We start from the raw sequence: 16,005 nt of genomic DNA, 5'->3' as shown, positions 1-16,005 counted from the left end.
TTATATCCTATGTTGTTTTTTTTAATTACAGTTGCCAGATCCTTTCACAAAACATCTCTTCTAACACCACTCCAGTTGTGTTTTTGAAGCTGTGATGACCAGAGGTTTTTGCTAAACTGATATTGTTGGGTTTATCTACAATGTTCCTCCTGCCTATAGTTCCAAGCGTGGAGACTCAGGGATATTCAGCTGCTACAGTGCTTCAGAAACATCTCCTATACATATATTTCCACTTCTGATTTTAGAGGGCTCAGGTTTTTTGTGCCTAGTGGGAGAAGACTTGCTAATATATGAATTGCAGGAAATGCATACACCAGCCCTGCTCTTTCACTGGTTCTACTCTTCCGTCCCCAGATGGCAGAACCTCTGCTGGCTACACCAGTCGTGGGTTCATATCCAGAGCAAAAGTGAAAGCCATCAAGTACAGCATTGTAATTGTTCTTGGTAAGTATGAAAAAAAAAGCCTGCAACTGGGGCAGATACTGAAGTTAGGGATCTCCCTTCATCACCAGCAAATAAAGGGCATGAAGTGGTTCAGCAAAGGAGTTTTACTTAGACCTCTAACTTGCCTTCTGACCTTCTCCTCTGCCCTCCTATGACTGACAGGATCCTATTTTAGGCACCTGATGTATGCAGTGATACACACAGCCAAGCTGCTAAAGGACCTGGCAAATGAGTTGTCTTTTAGGTTTAGAGAATACAGGCTGCTTCATTAGGGCAGGAACAGGAAGGAGAGGCAAGGGAAGCAGAGCAATTAAATTTGATGTCAGAAGCACGTTGCCTGCAGAGGTGGGGAGAACAAGCTCTCCTCGCCCAGCCAGGATGCTGATGACTCAGTGCAGGTGTCCTCCGTCTCCCAGGGAGATGACATTATCCTGATGGAATTAGGAGGCTGACATTTAATCTCGATAAATAAAGGCAACATCACACAGCACTTGTGATTAGCTGATGGAGACAGACAGGGAGATATCTGAAGCTATTTACTCCCCAGGGCACTGCAGGAGAGATCGCTCCTCTTCCCAGTCCTACACAAAACTCAGATTGATTGATACTGTGATAATAGCTACTACTAGAGGTGCTTAGTTCACTGGTTAGCTGTAGTGTCCTTGGACATGAGAGATGCTGCTGTGATTCACAGCTCTCAGAAATCCAAGGACACCTTCTCTGCATCTGAACTTATCTGTGTGGCCATCAGAGAAAGACTGTGCAAGAAACACAGAAACAGTCACTACCACAATGCCTCCAGATGGCAAGAGCTCACCTAGGTGCTCAGTATTTCAGAGGACCTTGATAATATCAGGCACCCAGCAACTCTCACTGTGCGAGAAAGTGAAGGCATGTAATGCTCATGGATTTCCATAAATCCTCCTATAGTGGGGGATCTGTAGTCAGTGCTATGATCCACGCACTGACAGGGCACACTGTTGTTACTACGGCCCCTGTGTGTGCACACTATTAGGTTGGTTACTCCAGAAAACAGGAGAGCTTACTTCTTCCTTGCACATTCACTGAGCGCCCAGCTCTGTGCCCAGCACATTGGCAATCCAGGTGCCTATGACTTAGCTGAGTGAACTGCCTGCCCCAGCATGCTCAACACTCTTTGTGAGAGCAGTTGACGTAGGCATTTATGAGACAAATTATTCCTGAATGCCTGCAAAAAAAGCGAAACCCATGGCCTCTTTTTCTACCACCTCCTAACAAAAGCTACGAATGACGCAGCCCTCTCAGACTTGTTTCTCCAATAGCAGTAGGGGAATCGTAGAGTCTTCCTACATTCCCTTACTACAGGGCACCTCCAACCAGCATGCAAAACGGTACGTCAGCCTGCTGTAATTCAGAGTGAAAGTGTCATTCCTTGCTTCTAGGTGCCTAAGAGCCTTTTCTTAATAGGTGGCTGTGATAGGCAGGGCTGTCACAGAGCAGCACTTTGGTGCTGTCTGCGTTTAGATGGGCTGTTCACTCAGGGGACCATTAAGAGAGCGCTTTTCTGTAAGTGATGATGCTCTAACTGGCTACCTATTTACCCTTTATGTGTGTGCAGCGTACAGAAGTGCCTCAATACATCTAGAGGGAGCACTCTAAGCACTTAAAGGAGCACACGTAATGTATTTTATGGGCATTAAAATAAAAATGAAGACAAATAAAAACACAATTTAATAACTATCCTCTTAAATAAGACCCTGCGTAGGGAGCAATTTCTCTTGCATGAACAAATACTTATGTGTTATGACAGTCTCTATTTGTGCGTATGTGATTAACTCCTTAAATAACCATACTGTCAAGCTCTTCTGTCTCTCCTGCAGCATTCGCTCTCTGTTGGAGCCCCTACTTTCTGTTTGATATCCTGGACAACTTCAACATCCTCCCCGAGACCAAAGAGCGCTTCTACGCATCCGTGATAATTCAAAACCTGCCGGCCCTGAACAGTGCCATCAATCCCCTCATCTACTGCCTCTTCAGCAACCACCTCTGCACCCCCTTTGAGTACCGTCCCTTTACTCTCACCCTGACTATCCCAAACAGAGGGGAGAGATAAGCACAGCTGCTGAACTCATCCCCTATTTTCACCCGTTTTAATCCTGACCATTCCTTATTTTCCTTAGGGAGAGAAGAACACGAAGGTTGGAGGGGACTTTCCGGGACCGGAGTGATGGAGGGCAGGAGATGCAGGTCCTGTCCAAACCAGAATACATCTAGCACAGGTAATGCCCTCAGAAGCACAGCAGGACCCATGCTGAGGAGAGCAGAGGTTTCCCCAAAGGACAGACAGACACCAAGCATGAACTGACTGGACTGAACCTGTGCCTTGCTGCTGTTGAACAGCACAAGCACTTGGGACCAGCACTGCACCTTCAGCTATCACACTCTGCCAGGACCAAGCCAGCCACAAGGGCTTTGCATGCTACTTTTGTGATGGCTCATTTTAGCCATCTGTTTTCAAGCAAGATGTAACACATCTGTACTCCAAATGGCAAAAAGCAATGTAAACAGTGTCTAGTCAAAGCCTCTCTGTTCTTCAAGAGTCTCTTGCAGCCATCCAGTACCATGCAGCTCATAGAATTGGTGAAGTGTTTACAAGGTTACAGGAGAGTACCCTGCTTAAAATGAACCTAGGAACTTTTCAAATGAGAATACACCACTGTTACTCTAAGTTTATGCCTTGGCTTCACGTGCAACCACTGACAATGCCCTACCAGAAAAGAGGGGACTGTAGGGATGGATGGTTCACTCCCTCCCACCTTGCCATCCTCCCATACACACCATCTCTGTAGCTCATCCTCCCATTCCCTTGCAGAACTTCCCTGCTATTTTATCTTGGTTCCCCTACCTTTACTTGCCATGACAAATATGGGTGATAAGTTTCTTCTGGGCTACTGTATAATAAGATGTCAGCCAGCCCACCCCAAATCCTACTGTTCCTCAACTGCTCTGCTGCTCACATCCCTGTGACAAAAGCCCAAGCAGCCCTTGGGGGATTCTACGCTCATGCCACATGAGTACATTTAACATACAGGACACTCCAGCAGTGCAGATCAATCTTTCCACAACATAAAGGTATTTCTCCCTGTCTACATAAGAGATGATATATAGCTCTAGATTCTCTACATAAGAGATATATCTAGAGGTATTTCCCTCCCTACAAAAATTTTTAATGTCCCTTAAATTATAGAGGGAACCGTATACATCTTTAGAGCAGCTCAAAGCTGGAGAAAAGCATGGGTTAAATTGTAAAACTCAAATTATATTTTTAAAAATTACTGGCTGATGTTCCAGTCTTATAAATTCATTGTGGGGTTCACAGAGTACCAGGCAGCACCCTGTGGCACAGTATCCTGAGCTGCTGGACATCCCTTCCCTCAAACCCTTGAGTTTGAATACAAATGTTCTCAGTGTTTTAGCAACTGAGTGAAGAATATGAACGTCAATGCTTATTTTACCGTAGGTCAGCTTGAATTGTTTGCATGATGATGTGCTCTCACCAGCTGCACAGCATAGTTTTGCTTCTCCCTGTGGAAAATTTGCATCCTTACATGAGTCTGTTTAAACAGGTTTGTTGTTTTTTTATTTTATGATGCTGCTGCTTCACACTGAGTTTATTCCCTGCGAAACAAGAACTGAATAAAATTTACTTCATTACCTATGTTACAAAAATGTTTTTTCCTAAGCAGAGGATATATAAAATCATGTGGCTTTATGTTCTTAGGAAAATGAGTAGGGTTTCTCTTTTTATTGTTATGAAGTTCTGTCGCATATAAATGTTGGTGTTAAAACCAGCTTAATTAAAACCATGAATCCACACCACCCTTTGCAACCCCTACCTATGTATATAGACTGTCTATAAGAACCAGAAAACTTTTTTGTAGGCATCTCATAACATTTCCATTAGTGGACTGCTTGGTTTAATCTTCATAATGATGTTGGGTTTTTTTCCCCCCCCACACTATTTTTCATCTGACACAATTACACCAGTTGCCTACTTTTGAGCATTCAATGCAGTTTGCAGACTTAATACCTGGAAATCAGATACTTTTTTTATTAGTACTTTGGTTTGCAAACTTACATGCCTCGGTCATCGTCCACACTCCCCCTCCCAAGACATATATATTTGGTCAGCATATGGATTAGCCCACCAAAATTAAACATATTCATAAATAAATGTAGGAATCCAGCCTTGAATGGAGTCATTACTCACTTATTTTTCAAAGAGATGGTATCTTTCAAGCACTACTGCGTCAGGTGCCATTTATATGTTGTTCCTGTCACTTTGCCTGGGGCCCTGACTGCAATTCCCTTCTCCATTAGGAGACATTTCTCTTTAAATATCCTCCTGTATTTCACTTGTCTGCACCCCTTCCAAGCATGTATTCAGAAATAATTTTTCCCATTTTCTTCCTGCTTCATTCCTGTGTAGCACAGGCAAATTTGCTAAGCTCTTATGCTTTTTTGTTGTTGTTGTTGGAAGATAGCATGCATTATACTTAAAAACTAAAAAAAGAACTGATTTTTGCCATTAGCCCACAAAATACATTCACAGTCCTTTGTCTCATGAGTGAATAATTTGGCAGCTTTCATTTAACTCTGGTGGATTTCTAATTTCGTGTCCACAACCCACTCTTCACCTGTTGATTTAATTGTGATGCAATTGTTAAGAAAGATCCCAGAGTAACCAGCAGAGGTAATAAATGGCAACGCCAGGGTCCGGATGCCAAGAGACAGAGTCTGGAACAAAAGAATGTGGCACTCAGTTGGGTTGTTGCCTGTGACAGTCTGTGAGTTGTGCGTTGCATCTTCTCTGACACTTCAAGACCCAGCTGAGAGATCCTTCTGACGTGCCCACAGTAACCATAGATGTCAACAGGCATGCTTGCGGGGATGTAGAATACCTTCTGTTTATAAAGTCCTTTGTGATCATAGATCCCTAGGAGTCGTGAAAATGAGATATTCAACCCTCAGACAAGTCACACCAAACAGCCTAAAACTAGTATAGCTTTCAAACTAATAAGTAATGCAAGCAAATAAGAAATAAGTCTTTCCCATGACAGGCACAAAGAAAATATGAATGAGAAAGCTATCCAGCTTTCATTCATTTCTGGATGCAGTTTAAAATTAAATTCTCAGTCCAGATTTCCATCTGTTGCAAAAAAGTGTAAAGTGGTATTTTGTCCATATTGTTGGTTTAGTCCTTAAAAACTCCATTCACATTTTAATTTGAACAAAAGCTAATGCAGGCAAGAAAATTTAAGATCCAAACCACTGGGTAGGTATAATCTAGTAATGGAGTACAGTATTCCACAATGAAATTGTGGAAGAATAACAAAGTGAAAGCCTACCCGGAGGCATTTTGCATCCTCCTGCATACTTCTGGCTGAGATCTTAGAGGCACAGATGTTATCAGCCAAGAAAAATGGTGGGCTAGTCAAGAAAAATGATATCCACTGTAGCTGATGGAGCCAGATTCTGTGCAGATCTCAAGGATCTGAACACACAAGGTCCACACACTCCTTCCACTGAATCAACCCATGCACCCCACGACCACAGGCCATGCTCTCACCTCTGCAACAATTTATGCCCTTGGGAAAAGAGATGACAGGCACCCCCCTATCCCTATTCCTGCCTGCTTTCAGGATAGGAGACACAGAACATTTGATGGTGCTTGCCTTGCAGGGTTCCCAGGAGGGCTAACATTTCTCTTTTGTGTAATGCCACAGCACTCCATTTTTGTAGCAGCAAATGGATTCTGTAGTACCTGCAGTTAAGCAGATGTCAACCTTAAGTTTCTGGAACAGATTACCTTTGGGAAGAAGTAGGTGCACACAGGGTACCGTGCACGACGGCTGCTCAGTGCATTTCTTTAGGAAAGAGATGTTTTCTAGAATAAAATTCCATTCCAAATCTCTGCCTCTGAGATCCGTTTATTTTCTATATGCTTGTCTTCTTCTTCACAGCTATATTTCACAGAAAAAAAAACTTGTCCTATGACACAGAATGATCTGTCTCCCACAGAACAAAAACAAGATTTACATGGAAAGCATAAATGAGTGAAGGTCCCTGTTCTACAAGTCACCTAGACACCTAAATATGAATTGTTTTAATGGAAATCAGGCTATAGAAACAGGCCTACATGGTTTTATAGTCCTGGATATTGCAAGCATCAGACCCATATGGGTTGAAGTCCCTAAGAAGGTCACATAAGCAGAAGTACACATGAAACTAGTACTTATTTTAGTTCAAACTCTGGTACTTCAATACAGGAAGGTTTTATGGTTGTTAGGACCTTATGTTTTCATGACACTACAAGACACCACAGGAAAACAGCAAAATCCTTTCTAAACCAAAGGCCTCTATTTCAAGTGTAGGAACAAATGGCTCAATAAAAGATCATTTTAAACACAACTTCAGCAGAGAATTTCTGAGGAGGAGAGCTTTAGGGCAACACCAACCAGAGATTCCTGAGAACGGTCTCTTGGCATTCTCTGAACAGGGAAGACACTTGTTGGCAAGATACCTCAAGTTATGAGCACCTTCAGTAGGAATTACTGTGCTGTTTGTACAGGTTTGTTTCACACGATAACCAGAAGGCATAACACTACCTGCCACTTCACCTTACCCATCGCAAGGACTGCATGTACTCTTCAGAAGCACTTGATGAAAACAGAAGAACTACAACAGGAATTGCAGAAAGCACAGAAAAAAAAAATGTATGTATGTATTGTTGGGGTGTCTTTTTTCCCCAGTGAGAAATAATTCCATGATAAAAATAAACTACAGTAGAAACTATCGGACTTTACCTTCCAACCAAGAGCCCAGTGTTCACAGAATTTTCCATTTATTCATCAACCTTCAGAAAAATGATTGATTTGGGGAGTAGATGCAATTTTTACTGTAAGGTAACGCGTGCTTCATTTTCTTTTAGCAAACTGCAATTTATTTTGCACAGCATTCAATTTAGATAAGCATTAGAGCTGAATGGTTCATCAGATAATCTTTAGTCACATTTGATGGCATCTTATTCTGAGTACGCATAACATATGGAGTAGAGGGTTAGACGTACAAACACAGGCATGGGTTTACAAATAGGCACTGCTGGATTCTCATACTGAGTTGCTTATAGTGGTACATAATTACAAGCCTAACTCTTAATTTAAACTCAAGTGAAACAAATGCAAATGGACTAAAATTCAGCATCTTTAATGAATTCAATAAAAAAAAAAGACAGTTGAACATTTCTCATAAAGAGCTGAATGATCTTTAGAACTATATTAGCAGAAACATGACATTATGTACAATACTGTGTGCTAATAATCAGTTACTTCAATCATGAGAAATTCTACTATAAACTGGGAGCTCATCAGCTGGAAATGTCTGAGGAGGAGAAAGTGCTGAGAGTATCCAGAGGTCAGATGATGCCCAGTCATTGACAACAACACAGGGTGAGGGGCTAATATAATCCAATGTGCATCTGCTGAGGCATTTATTAGAAGACCTAAGGCTCCAATTGCATTATTGTGAGCCTTCATTGAGAACATTCTACACAAAGAAAAAGAAGAGACACGGAACAAAGAAACCTGAGGTTATAGTTTTTTGGGGCTAGTAAAATGAGAAGTGGAAAAGAGGTGTTTGTTAGCACATTAGGAACATTGAATGGGGAAAGGACAGAGAGGAGACAACTAAAAACGCGTAACGATTGTGCAACAAATGCCACCCCCTGGAATAATCTTACTGTGAATAAATTTGAATATATTTTAGAGACACAAATCAGCTTACTCAGCAATATTGCATGGATCAGCAACAAGATTTTGGGAGTAAGAGACGTATCCTATTTTGTGTTATGGCCTTTTACTGAGATTTAACAAGGTAAGGCACAATTCTCTGTGCTTTACGGAGAAGGGAAAGGGAGGAAGTGGCTGATTCCTTTAGTTTTGCATCAAGTTAATGGCCCTACCTTTGCAGTGGTACAGCAAGGAGGTTTTCTGTGAACACTACTGTGGGTGACATTTATTCTGAGACCTCATGTCTTCTGCAGTTAAACTGGTGGAGCTGGGAAAGCATACAAACGTCCAGACACTTGCATGCCCTCCCAGATCACATCACAAGTTTGAGAAAAGCACAAGGTGGCAGCTGACCTTTTAGCTGATGCTCAGGCTTTCAGGTTGAGCCTCACACTGGCGATAGCACAGTTATACAAGCATTACTTTCGGAACCCTAATCCCTCTCCTCTTCGCCCAAGACACCGAGATTCACACAATTCAACTTCACACAGCAGCCCACAGCCATGCTTGGAGGCTTTCACACTACTTGGCTCCACGGCTCCCAGCAGCTGTGTTGCCATTCAGCTAACTTCACATGTGCTCATGGTTCTACAAAGAAGCAATTAAGAGCATACAAACTGGCATGCAGTTACACATGAAATGACTGGAAAACTGTACTTCCTGGACAGTACAGAGTAATGCCAAAGGGAAAAATCCACGTAGCTGTAAATTAACAAAGTGTCCTTGACTTAAAGGATTTGGGTCCCTTAAATGCATTACACAGAAAGTTAAAGTGAAATCAGGCTCCCTTGGTCATGCTAAAAGCTAAGAGGTACATTATGAAGCTATCATAGAGCGAGAAAAGGCTTTAAAGTGATCAAACGGGAAAATATCACTAACTCCCATTTGGAGCCCATAGCTTAATCTCCTTATTTGGGAAAGAAGGATTACTCCAAGAGTCTTTTTAAAAATCTAGATAGGGGAATTAGTGATAAGCACTGACAGCAAGTAGGTGAAAGACATGTTCACACGGCACCAAAATAATAATTTAAAGGCGACTTTGTTTTGCAGTGTTTACAAAATGACATGAATGTAGGATAATTTGTAGAGGAAAGATAAATGCACTCGCTCTTTTGGGAATACTTGGCAATTCCCCTGAGTGTCCCTCAGAGAATGGGCTGTTAATGTGGTTATTCATATGGGGTAGGGTGTAGAGTCATCTGGGAACATTTACTGTCAGACAAACTCCTGCAGGAAATCGCTGTTTTTAAGATAACTTTGATTCTGAAGGTTTTTCCCTGCAGAGAACATCTCTGGGACCAAACAGAAAGGGGAGGCATCTCAGCAAGTCCATGGCCCTTGAGGTAGTGAGAGCTCCAGGCTCAGCTTGCAACTCCACATTCAAGGGAGTGGACCCACTCCTGAGGCTGCCTTTGCTTTCTCATCCTTTTTTGGTTGCTCCCCTCTTTCTCAGCCTACCTTCCTTTCCACAGGATTGTTGTCAGCAACTGCGAGTCCCCCCTGTGGGTTGTGACATGCTAAGCTCCCTCCCTGCTCTAATGATTGATGTGTGGTGCGTGCCCTTAGAGGTGTAGACGAAGTAATTAGGCTACGTAAGTTAGTGTATACGTGTAATAAACGCCATTTGCTGCTCATCACATTGGTGTCACCTCAGTAATTGGCCCAGCTACGGTCTCCTGGGGAAGCGGAACGGACGCTTACTGCAACAGGATTTTTGTGTGCCTTGGGACTTCTCATTGAGGATAGAAAACTGAATTCTTAAAAAATAACTCAAAGTATTCACAGAAATTGTTTGACCCAGGAGTCAGTTATTGTGTCTTAGCACAGCTTTATAACTTTCAGTTGAAGCTATGTTTGTTTGTTTTTTTTTAATGAGGCCTACATTCATGCATCAAGGAACATACAAGAGAATCATTCTGAGCTATCAGCAGCCATACAAAATCAGGTATAATTGTAAATTCATAAGAATAATTGTAAAAGGTCATTATTCTACCCAGTTGGATATTTGCAGAAGCCTGAAGGCAAATAGGTTGCTATATTTTGAAAGTTATTTAATCAGTTTAATTTGCTTAGATAAAGCAACATGAACTTTAGTTCACATGCTAGAGGATGCCTGTTAGGGGACAAGTGAATATCAGTGATAGACTGACCCATACTTAGCACAGGTCAGGTAGATTCTTTTTCTGCTTCTAGTAGGAGTTCAAGAACACAAGACCCCTTTAACATGTTTGCTCTTACTATTTCAGTACTGAGCTAATTGAACTGGCATCTCAATTCAAACTGACATTTTAAAAACAGGTCACAGAGATTTTTCAGGTCAGCCAAGCAAAACACAGAGGAAATACTGCACACTGACACAGAATCATTTAAGAAAACCTAATAAATAGGTTGGGAGATATCACTTCAATATTGAGAGAAGTGAAAAAGTAACACATTTCCTAGAAGCACAAGTCATTCCTGTTTCTTGAAAGATTGTCCTGATACCAAGAAAGCATTTGGAAGATTCAAGCGACGCTACAAGCAGGAAATCATAAAACACTAGCAGCCTAGAAACAAGTACTCAGTGGCACTATGGGGACATAGGGTACTCCAAGACTACTACATCAACTTCCTGAATGCTCTTGGTTTCATTATAGTCTCAGCAGTGAAATAACATAATTCCTGGTTCACTGAGTATGCTTGGAATTACATCTATAAGGACTTAGATTGCTTATAGGAATCTATAAGGACAGGGTAAGACCTTCCTAGTCAAGATAAGATTTCCAATGAATTTTGCTTCTTCTCACTCTTAACTGGGACTGAGCAGCACAAACACCATGGGATCTGTTTCAAAGATCCTAACAGACAGAAAGTCTTAGAGTCAGTAAAATTCACTACCTTGGTCTCAGGCCATGATCAAAACCATCTGACTTTGGAGTATTCCACAGTGCCAGTGCCTTGATGAAGAGTTCAAGGAGTCACTGTTGCATTCTTTCATTGCATCAAGGGAAACTGCAGCCTACATCCCAGCCTGGGGAGAGAGGGAAGCAGGCTGGGAGAAAGTCTGGGAAAGATATACTCACAAGTGAAAAATCCATACCCAAGCCTATCAGTTATGAAACCATCTATATAGCAGCCTTGTGCACATGTAGGGTTGTGGAAACAGACAGGAAGACAGGGGCCACAGTATCCTGACAACTCTGCTTTGGATTTAGAGCTGGTCTAGACAGCTCTGCATGCTCCCACACCCTGCAGCATCCTTGGACACTTCCTCTGCATGTGTGCCACGCTTATGGTCAGGCCACAGCCAAATCAAGGCTGATGTCTATCTTGTTAACAAAGTGAAGGCTTTTGGATAAAAGACCTGTCACGCCTGATTGTCTTGCTGGTTGTCCAAGAGACACAAGCAAAAGGCCAGCTGCAAAATGAAAGCACTTCCCCTGCCAAGACATTGTTTTTTAGAGATTAGTGATACAGCAATCTTATTTTAGTATTTCTACGGCATACAAAAGCCACTCACCTCTCATCACTGCCTCACAAAGCAAACGTAGCTCAGATAATTAACTCCAGCACAAGTAATTATCAAGCTATAGGACTTTCACGAGCAGAGTCATTAATCCCTTTAAACATATTACTATTGCTCTATTGACTGACACCCCTTACGCGATCAGCTAAATTCAGTTCATAATCTTTTCAATCAGAAAATGCATGACTGCAATCCTCCTCCTCTGAATTGCTACATTAGCTTCCTCTGAAGTTTGAATCATGTGGATTTGTGAAGTTGCTGCTGCTATCTATTAAAGTAATCTATGGCTCATACTATTCTAGGTGGGATATCTGCAAACAGAGGCAAAGGGGGCACTTCTGTTCTAAAGAGCCTTGTAACTCATTTGATGCGTTACAGAACAGGAGAGGGGAAAGAAAGAAAAAAGAAAAAGATGTTTCTCATGTAGAGTGACCCCAAGGGAAGTTTGTTTACAGAGCACTTCAGATACCAACAGGTCTTAGCATAGCATTTGAACATATTAAGCCCCTTTTTCTCTCAAATACAGGCCTTTCTTCTGCCACTCTATTAAAGACCTTAGAACCCCTTAGGGCACATCAGAAATTTCCCACCACCTCCTTGTAAGATGTTGTACACCTGGAGCATAGTATCCTGATAGTCATCCAGTCCTTTCCACTCTGTCCTCTGCTCCACTTGCTAAGTAGACAAGTGGATGGACATCTCAGGAGGGAATAAGGGGACTAAGAAAAGACACACAGGCTCTGGGCAATTCCTCCTCAGCAAGAGCCCCTTCACCAGCAGTCACATTGCCACCAAACATTAGGTAGCCTGAGGCCTGTAGAGAGGCCAAAAAGGGCACGTAGAAGTGCTGTATTTCACTGTCTTTTCATGTTTCATGGTGATCAAATAACTCTGTACACTTACCGCTCATTTGGAAATACAGATGAAATCTCTTCTGCTAAGTTGTGCTAACACCAAACAAATAAATGCAGAAGAGGGCTGAATCTTCACAAGATCAGGAGATGTGCGTTCCATAACTTAGCCTTATACTGACAAAGTGCATTTCAGTAAAGTCAAATACCAACCTATGCATCAAGGGGAAAATATGCCCCCTTTATCTAGGGATAGTGGCTCTGCAGCTGGAAAACCCAATCTAGAAAGGAACTAGAGAGTATAACAACAAATTAGCAACATAGCATGAGCTCTCAGTGCGATTGGAGGCTTAGATGAGATCAGGGAAAAGAAGAAAGCTGTTTGATACCCTTCCATATGCAATGGGAAGAACAGATGTGGATATAATATCTTTTTCAAACACAATTACAAAACTGATGCAGTTTCTCAGCAAAGAGACATTAATAAAAAAGTCTGAGGATGGAAGAAAATCAGGTGCAGTAAGAATCTTCAGAATCAATCTATTTTGCTTAGAAAGAGATTACCAGTGGCAATGTATAAGAACTTTCACAGGGAGAAAAACAAAGTGCCAAAAAATTAAATTGAGTGGAGCAGGGCATGATGTATCAGTAATATAAAGCTGAAACCTACAAATCAAACCAGACATAAGGATCTCACTTTAATAGGGAAAATGTTTAACTAGTGGAAGGAATCACCGTGAGAAATACTGGATTGCTCATCTTCAATGCCTTTTAATCAAAGCTGAGTTGCTTATATTTCATGAACAGAAATTAACTGCCCTTCCACATTTTGAAATATTTAAACATCAAAGTTACTTTCTGCATGGCTTTGCATGAACTCTTCCAGCAATGGTTAACTGCATTGAGTAGTGTAAGAACCAAAGATAAAAAAAAAAGCTGACTAGTTTCTAGAAGCCCCCAAACCTGATTTTTGTGTTGATATTTTTGGGTAGAAACAAACTCAAAGCACTGATTTTTTTTTTTTTAATATCTAGTGAAAATGAGTAAAATGTCCAGGTATCTTTTAGATAACGTTGTGGTGGCACAGAAAAACCAGCATATGGTACTTGCAGCGTGGATAAAGCCAATTCTTGACCTCATCCCAGGAGAGCACAGTAAAAACAGGGCATGTTAAAAGACAGGGCAAACAAAGCAACAGCTGGGTAGCAGGGGGAAGCTTTGAGGCTATGAAGGAGCTCCGGCTTCCTGCTGTCAATTCTACCTTTGATTTCAAAAGGAACCAGGAATTCACACAGACATTGTTTTGCATCCCTGGGAAAAAGTCAGAATCTGTACAACAAAGTGATACCATTTACATACTGCTGGGACAAATGACTTATAAGGAGAGCAATAAGGTACATAGAACAGAGAGACAGAGCAGGCTAGACTCTCCTATTTAGTTTGTCCCATAACCAGAGAAGAAATATCAATTACAAAGGCAATCAAACCTGCAAGCAATCATGGTAAATGTAATATTTTAATTAACATGCTGGCATTTGGAATTCAGTACTCTGTGCTAAAGCTTAATCAGCTTAAACCTTTTGTGAACTCTCCAATACTTTACTGCACAGGAGCAGCAACCGCAGTTTTGGTCACTCTGGTTGAGTCACAGTTTAAAAAAAAAAAATTGTTTTATTTCCAGGCAAAAGTTACCACAATTGGGTAAGAAATAAAATCCCATTCCCTGCAACATCCAGCTGTGAATGAATGCCCTGTCATTTATTTGTTTGGGGTATATCTTCTTGTTTCTCTGCTGATACACCCAGCCCAGACCACTGTACTGTCACAGCAAGACATAGGTGAGAATGGTCTCTTAAACTATGTCTCTTCCTCTCTTTCCTCTTCTAGAAACTGCTCTGGCTTGGTATAAAATTTTGCATATGGCACATTGCACAGAGCAAATATGGAAGGAATCATTTCTCATTTTCATCTGTGCAGCAAAATGATATTACCTACCACAAATTTAATCTGCAACGCGAATTGCTTATAGCTGTACAGCTGAGTCACTACGATCGCTTGGGTCTGCTTTCATAATCTCAGGAAGATTTATTTATTAAAAAAAAAAAAAAATTGGCTCATAAGTTCCTGGCAAACACCTGAGACTTTTCTGTCCTGAATGGAGGATTACTGAGTGTTAATCCCCCCTGAAGGGGCTCTATTCAGTGCGTTCCCATGGTCCGTTGTGATTATTGAGATGTGCTGCCTCAGAAACAAGTTGACAACTGCCTTTGACTAAATGCCAGAACACCTGCAGCCAAGCAGCAATGGGTCAGGATATCTCTTGGAAGGACCTCAGCACATGGCACACCACTGCCTTAAGCGAGAAGAAAAAAGCCTATCCATGAATTGGCCAGAGACGCTAGGACCTCAGTGTACTTGAGCCATGCCCAAGGGAGAGCCTATCTCTAAAAGCAAAATACATGTACCAGTATCTCACACGTGGGATTACCAACATGGCACCTATGAGCACGAGGTAGGCAGGCAACAGCCTTCACAACCGCTGACCTACAAACATTTCTCACTGCACTTTCATTTCATTATTTTAGAGTCCAAAATTTGAGCCCCAAAAATCAACGGCAAAGTGGCACTATCAACAAAAATAAAGAACTGGGTTTTTCTTTTCCTCTTATTGAAACAGTGTTACAGCTGGAAAGATTATTGAGGTGAAAATGAGAAAAGAAACAAACAAAGGAATGCTCACCTGTATCCAAAGATGGAGGTTCACAGGAAAGACCCCACAAAGAAAGGATCTCCAGCAAGAGACCCTTCCCCAGTGGCAGTCAGCTCTTAAATGGGGTCTATGAGAGGCGCAGCCAGGCTCCAGCCTTCATCACACAGCTGAATCGCCTTCACCTGTGCTCCCATGGCTGACTCAGTGCTTGCCCCAGGTGAGCAATCAGTGGCTCAGGCCGTGATCTAACAGTTTCCATACACATGAAGGTAATACTATGAGAGTTCAGGGTGGGGGTTTGTTTGTTTTGTGTGTTTTTGTTTTTATAACCTCTCTGCATTAAGCTACATCGAGGCTAAATCTAAATTGCTCCTTCTAAATATACTGCTACCTGGAATTTTTTGTTCAGTAAGAGAGATGCAGAAATTATTCATTACTTGATGAAACACCACTGGTGAGGAAATGCATTCATGAGTGCTGAAGGGATTTTGTTTGCATGCATCTACTCGTTGTCAATGTTAACCAGATTGAACGTCTTTGTCTTTCTGTCTGACCACGCTCCCCTCTCCAAACAAGACGTTTGGAGACATTTTGAAGGTTAATTCAGCATTTCCTAAATGTCATCCAACTCTGAATGATAAAGTTTGTCTAATTTTTTTTCATCCTCCA

The 16,005-nt window shown here is 41.7% G+C and overlaps 1 protein-coding gene across 1 annotated transcript in view; it reads left to right on the top strand.

Annotated features, from left to right (window-relative positions):
• Positions 1-5,362, top strand: part of NPSR1 (neuropeptide S receptor 1) — a 108,786-nt gene extending 103,424 nt beyond the window's left edge. Inside the window, exons 15-17 of the mRNA XM_048950798.1 lie at positions 355-444; positions 2,304-2,484; positions 2,604-5,362. Of these exons, the coding sequence (XP_048806755.1) occupies positions 355-444; positions 2,304-2,484; positions 2,604-2,697 (365 nt within the window). The 3' untranslated portion in view covers positions 2,698-5,362. The remainder of the gene's footprint in view (positions 1-354; positions 445-2,303; positions 2,485-2,603) is intronic.
• The last annotated feature ends 10,643 nt before the right edge of the window (positions 5,363-16,005 follow it).

The sequence above is a fragment of the Lagopus muta genome, chromosome 7, assembly GCF_023343835.1.
Source record: "Lagopus muta isolate bLagMut1 chromosome 7, bLagMut1 primary, whole genome shotgun sequence".
Lineage (NCBI taxonomy): Eukaryota > Metazoa > Chordata > Aves > Galliformes > Phasianidae > Lagopus > Lagopus muta.
This window is presented reverse-complemented; position numbering and strand designations above follow the sequence as displayed.